Source organism: Pezoporus wallicus, unplaced genomic scaffold (genome assembly GCF_028554395.1).
Source record: "Pezoporus wallicus isolate ANWC-B61680 ecotype Strahan unplaced genomic scaffold, APGP_CSIRO_Pwel_v1 scaffold_2146, whole genome shotgun sequence".
Lineage (NCBI taxonomy): Eukaryota > Metazoa > Chordata > Aves > Psittaciformes > Psittacidae > Pezoporus > Pezoporus wallicus.
Genome location: NW_026639769.1, coordinates 3,084,170 through 3,090,247, shown reverse-complemented (window position 1 = coordinate 3,090,247; position 6,078 = coordinate 3,084,170). Strand labels below are relative to the sequence as shown.

Here is a 6,078-nt window from a genome sequence, read left to right as displayed (position 1 = left end):
CTGTAAGGCACCAGCCCCCACGAAAGGTGGAAGGACCCCCATGGCCCAACTCCTTCGTAGGTTTTCCTGGTTTATAGGAAGTTAAATAAATGGCCTCCATAAGCCAGGGCTGTGGTTTTGAAATCACACGGAGAAGTTGTTTTTCTCATGGTTCAAGGGTCTTTTTCTTTTCAGCTCCTTACATGTCTTGGGGGAGCGGAAGCCAGGAGTGCCCATATGGGGCTGAAGCAGCCTCTCACTCTGTCCCAGCCCTTTCATGTGCATCACACCAGGAGCTTCTGCCACCGCAACTAAGATGAGGCACAAAGCAGCCCCCTTTTCACAGTCTCCATTCCCTCAGTGCCCACCATCACGCTTCTCTTCCCCATTATTTTCTGGCCACAGAGGAGGAGCAAGCAGAAGCACTCAAAGGCAGCAGTGATTACATCCCGCTCTCCTTTTTGACCTACTGGCAATGACTATAGGCATATGATATCAGCACCTGTGTTTTTCATTGAAACGCCAAAATCCATTTCTCAACATAGCTTCAATCATTTTGGCTACAGTTCCTCTGAAGCTCTTCAAAGTCCCCTTTGGACCAGAGTCAACCTAAATAAACATGTGAATTGTTAATCATTTAAATAAATAACATGCCATCTGCAAACAGCAACTCACGCTGTATGCAAGTTAATATGTTAAATAACCCAGGACAGAACACAAAACCTTGAGCCACCTCCTGCCAACCATTTCCGGGAAGAAAAGCAGCTACCAATACAAATAGTAGCAGCAGGATCACAGCTCCACCACCCCTCAATATGCTGCTGTGCAAACACAGGAGGGAACGACAGTCCCTGAGCCTTGTGAGCTTTTTATTTAAAATAGACAAACCATAGAGCAATGGAAAAGAGAAAGCTCTACTGGGCAGAGGAATAAGCAGCAAATACTGCATGGAGGTAAATGTCTCAGAGCCTGTGCCCCATCTTCTCTTGGCTTATCTCCATCCTCCACCCAAGCTCAGCCCTCCTCAAGATGCCACTGGAAACAGCCCCAGGAGCACCTGGATTCGGAGGAGCAGGAGCATTATGTGCCCTAAACACTCAGACACAGGCCAATTAAAAAAATTGCAATTATGGGCACACAAGAGGAGAATGAACTGCAAAGTATCACATGCTGAGAGAAAATCAAGAGGGATGATCCAAGGCATGGAATGTCTTGTGCAGAACCCCAAGCTGGGTGAGATGCCACCAAGGAGGGCATTGTAAATCTCTGAAACTGCACTAATAACAGCGAGAGCACATCAAGAACAACTTCCATTCCCTTTTCCATCCCAAAGACAACCTGCTGACAACAAGGGTTGCAGGGACTGGAATTTTAAACGGGTTCAGAGAGCAATTGGATAAAACTCATGGGAAAGACGCCTCAAAGACTGGATTGAGGACCCGTCTAAAGGTGCGCACAGAGGCGGGAGGTCTGAGAGTGGGTGGCACTGCCTGTCTGCACCCTGTCCTCTGCCAGGCCCTGGGGCACCCAGCTGCACCCAACCCAGCGTGGCTGCTCTCACCCAGCATAACCCTGGGTTAAAAATTAGGAAGAGACAGGGGGGGCGGCCGAGAAACGGTGCGTCTATACCATTCACCGGTGGTTAAAGGAAACTCTTAGGCCGCAGACGGTGGTGAAAAACACAGATCGTATCTTCGGTCCATTTTCCTGTGCAGGCAGACCGGGGCGGCGCCTGTTACACACGGGTTTTTCTGTTTAAAAAATGGCAAAAAAATCCAACCCTCAACCAAAAGCTAGCACAACAAAACCACACTCATAGCAACGGCTGAGGAGCTCGGCAGGCGGAACCTCTCATGGGGGGACTGAAGACGCGAAGTGCCCCAGCCCACGGTGAGGTCCCTGCAGGCGGAAAACAACCGCCCCCAGTCCCTCCCTCCCTCCCTCCCGCCCGCCCTCAGGGGGTGCGGGCGCGGTGACCGCCGCCAGCAACCGCGCAGCGCCTACGCCCGCGCAGCAGCCGCGCACGGGCCCGCGCTCACTTCTTCCTGCAGCAGCGGCGGGGGCAGACCCGGCCCAGCGCCGGCGGCGGAGGCAGGAAGCGGGTGGGGGGCAGCGCCCACCCCATCCGCCGGGCTCAGCGCTGCGCTTCCGCGGGGGTAAGCGGCTGCGCGGGCGCGGGGACCACGGCAGGGCAGGGTGCTGGTTCCGCTCCACCGCCGCCTGCCCCCGCACAATAGTTTTGGGCTGAACAGTAGCAAGTATCAGCGTTTCTTGTCAAAGCACCGCGGGCGGGGCCGGCTCGGGCCGGCTCAGCTCCGCACAATGGGGCTTTGTCGGGTTCCGCCGCCAGCCCCGCGGCTCCTACACCCCCTGCGCGGCCCAGTGATGGCGATCGCCGTGGGCCGTTCGGCACCGAGCACGATCCAGGGGCAGAGCGAAAACGCGAGCGAGGTTTAAAGTTAGTGCCGCACACCACGGAGCGTAGTTAATGTGTAGGAGAAACAGCTCAGCCCGGCACGTGGGAAAATCCCGGGTAGGGTTTGGGCGCATTTAATGCGGGCCTGCGCACCGGCGGTGGTGTAGGAGAGATTAATTAGATCGGAGTGCAGGGACCGGCTGGAGCGGAAAATGGACTCTGCGAGGGCGCCCAGCTCGTTTCAGTGGTGAGAAACCCACATTGGAGCCTTCGCGAGCTGTGCGATTGCTTCATGAGATGAACAAACGCCTTGTGCTCTTGCTCTCAGGGTCACCATGGATGCGACCGGCCACAGCGTCTTCCTCCTCCAGCAGCTGAACATGCAGCGGGAGTTTGGCTTTCTGTGTGACTGCACAGTTGCCATTGGAGATGTTTACTTCAAAGCCCACAGAGCGGTGCTCGCTGCTTTTTCAAACTATTTTAAGATGATATTTATCCATCAGACGAGGTAAGGACACACAGCTCTTCTACCTTTTAAGTACTCTGCCCAGCTTCACACATTTTCCACTTTCTAAAGGTATTAAAGTCTAAAGTGGGGATTTTAGGTGCCCTAAGATCATTTTCCTAACCCATCACATGCCTTGGCTCCAAACGCTCCCAGTCCAGAATGTGCTGTCATTTAAAACCACTCTCTTAGTCTGTATACGCCAATATCAGGTCCCACATTTTAAATAGGAGACATTTGTGTGATGGGAGAAAATAAACGTGTAAGTACCACAGTCCTCCTGCAGTGAGTACCTGACAGATTTGTAATCTAGGGGTTTCCAGGTGCCTCCCACCCATACACAGTACATCCATTACCTTGCATTAGATTGCAGGCAAGTTTGCTGGGTGGGACTGTCCCTTCTGGCAAGATCCACAGGCTTGAAGCAGTGGAGAAGCCATAGCCTTTATCACAGTTCTGCTCTTGAGACTTTTGCAGATAAGAGCTGAAACAGATCATAAACTTCAGGCTGCTGTTCAGGTGCTTCACCCAACTGGCTCAGGAGTGGTTCTGCAGGTATAACAACAGTGGTGCCAAGGTCTAATCTCATCTCTGATCTGGACCTTGCTGCTTGTAGTCGACTTGTCCATTCCGCTTACATTTTGAGGGTCGTGGCCCCCAGCACTTTTGCAAGATAATCATTAAGTATAGGCTGTGTAGACCTTCATCTGGAAGTGAGGCTATCAATTAACTTCCTTTCCGCTAGATGTTGTTTACTGACACTTAAATGCAAATCTCATAAAGATTATACAGTAGCAGCAGCTGATTTTATTACTTAAACACACAAATATTCTTTCCTTGTGTTACTGGAGTGGGACACACTGGTGATGCATAGCTTGCATTCCCTCGCTGCAGTGCTGCATGGCAGCAATTAGCTGTGCATGCAAGTGACGAGGAGACTGGGAGCTGGCCACTCTCAGAATCCCTGGACAGAGTTGTGCACATGGCTTTTATAATAGGGATAAATACACGCTCAGGCACTTTGCTGTGCAAGCAGAGCACTTCTGCTTGTCTTGGCAGGGAGTGTTGCTCTAACAGCAAACAACAGTGCAAATGGACAGGCAGGTGATGGATCAGGACTGAACTTGGAGCCTTGTATGTACTTAATCATCTGTCTTGTTTCAGTGAATGCATAAAGATTCAGCCTACAGACATCCAGCCTGACATATTTAGTTACTTGTTGCATATTATGTACACCGGGAAAGGGCCGAAACAGACTGTCAGCAAGAGCCGACTGGAGGAGGGCATCCGCTTCCTCCATGCAGACCACCTCTCCCATATCGCAATTGAGATGAACCAAGTGTTATCTCCAGAGCTGGTGCAGTCTTCAAATTTGTATGGGATCCAGATCTCGACCACACACAAACCAGCAAAGGAATGCCTGGGAACGAAGGAGAGCCTGCCCAAGGCGGGCAGCAGGCCTGCTGCTCAAGGTGATCACCCCCAGCTGCAGCTCTCCCTGGCCATCGGCCTGGATGACAGCTCCCTGGACCAGCAGGTTGCTTGCCCCTCCGCTCAGCCCGCTGCTGTCACTAAGCCAGCAGAAGAGCATCCGAAGCTCTCGGTCTCCATAAAGCAGGAGAGGTGTGACTCGGAGCCTGTGGTGTCCCAGAGCTGCACCCATCCTTCTCCAGAGGTAGCGAGCCCCATCTTTGCTAAGGCCAGCCTCAAGGTGCACTTGTGTCACTATTGCGGGGAGCGTTTCAGCTCCCGGGGGGGACTGCGGCAGCACTTGCACACCCATGTCTCGGGCTCACTGCCGTTTGGCGTGCCAGCCTCCATCCTCGAGAGCAGCGACCTGGGAGAGGTGCAGCCTTTGGCTGAGGACAGGGAGGTTAGGGATGGCCACCGGCTCGGGACCTTCCTCCTGAAGGAGGATGCCCATCAGCTGGAGCATCCAAGGTGCAGCGACCTGGACCCTCTGCAGATCAGCCAGCTCTCACTCATCTCCAAGGACCATGAACCAGTGGAGTTGAACTGCAATTTTTCTTTCTCAAGAAAGAGAAAAATCAGTTGTACCATTTGCAGCCGCACGTTTTTCCGGAAGAGCCAGCTGCTTGAGCACATGTACACACACACAGGGAAACAGCACAAATACGGACGCTGCCAGCGGCTGGAGAGCCCTGCAACCCCCAGGTTTCATCCTTACTGTGACAGTGAGAGCATAGGCAAGAGCTCCAGTTTACCTCAAGACCACTTAGATGAATGTATACTGGAGTCAGATCTCATCCAAGAGAGCGTTGATACAATCCTGGTAGAGTAGTTCTTCCCCTGTGCAGCCTTCAGATATTGAAACTGAGTATTTTGGCATTCTCTGCATAGTGAGTGACTGCTCTCTGCAGCTGACTTTCTTCAGCCGCCATTCCCGTCACCTCTGAGATGACTGTGAAGAACTGTGTACTTTGATTTGTGTACTTGCTTTTTTACTTCTCTAACTTTTAAACTGAAGCTAATTCCCACCCAAGTCCTACTTGGAATCCTCCATGTAACTCAGTTACATTTTTGGTAAATGTGAATCTATTCCTGCTCTGCTTTACTAGAGTTAAGCCTGTGTTGCTGGGTGTGAGGTTTAAACTTTGCTAATATGCTGTGCGGTGCCTAGGACTGTTTGTATCCCATATAGTTGCTCTTCTGAAACTAGATTGGGTGGAAACATAGAGGGAAATATGTGTTGAATTTCCCAAACAGTTTGCTTTTAATTAAGTATCTCAAGGAGATGAATCCTGATGTTCGTATTGTATAACTGTAGTTAATAAATCTCTGCATAAATATATGCAGGAGCCATAAGGCTGGTCTTTTCGTGGGAACTGGCAGTGCTGATGGAGGGGTGGCAGCTTTTGATCTGACAGCCCCTGGAGTCCTATCAGTACAATCTTTTACTTTTGGACTCGAGGTTTGCATGTATTTTTCTTCATTCCTATGTCTCCTTGACAGCTGCTACTGCATAAGCAGAGACAAATTTTGATGCCCCTCTAAGACCACATCCCATTATTGGACCATCTCTGCAAGGACGAATGAAAGCTGCAAAGACGTGTTCTCTCAGAGAGGAGGCACATCCTAACCTGAGTCTTTGTGGGATTAAATGCCACACATTGATTTTCTCAGCAAAAATGATTTCTGACTATTATAAACAGCTTGG

At 51.2% G+C, this 6,078-nt stretch overlaps 1 protein-coding gene across 1 annotated transcript; it reads left to right on the top strand.

The window, feature by feature from the left end:
• The first annotated feature begins 2,111 nt into the window (after positions 1-2,111).
• On the top strand, positions 2,112-5,817 carry ZBTB25 (zinc finger and BTB domain containing 25). The gene is made up of 3 exons (XM_057416142.1): positions 2,112-2,135; positions 2,724-2,903; positions 4,065-5,817. Exons 2-3 carry the CDS (start codon positions 2,731-2,733, stop codon positions 5,200-5,202), a joined length of 1,311 nt encoding a protein of 436 aa, XP_057272125.1. The 5' UTR covers positions 2,112-2,135; positions 2,724-2,730; the 3' UTR covers positions 5,203-5,817.
• Positions 5,818-6,078: the final 261 nt, after the last annotated feature.

Excerpts from the sequence above, each read along its gene's own strand:
- ZBTB25 (XM_057416142.1), top strand. The coding sequence starts at position 2,731 with ATGGATGCGACCGGCCACAGCGTCTTCCTCCTCCAGCAGCTGAACATG. Across the intron at positions 2,904-4,064 it reads ATATTTATCCATCAGACGAG|TGAATGCATAAAGATTCAGC; the intron begins GTAAGGACACAC and ends GTCTTGTTTCAG.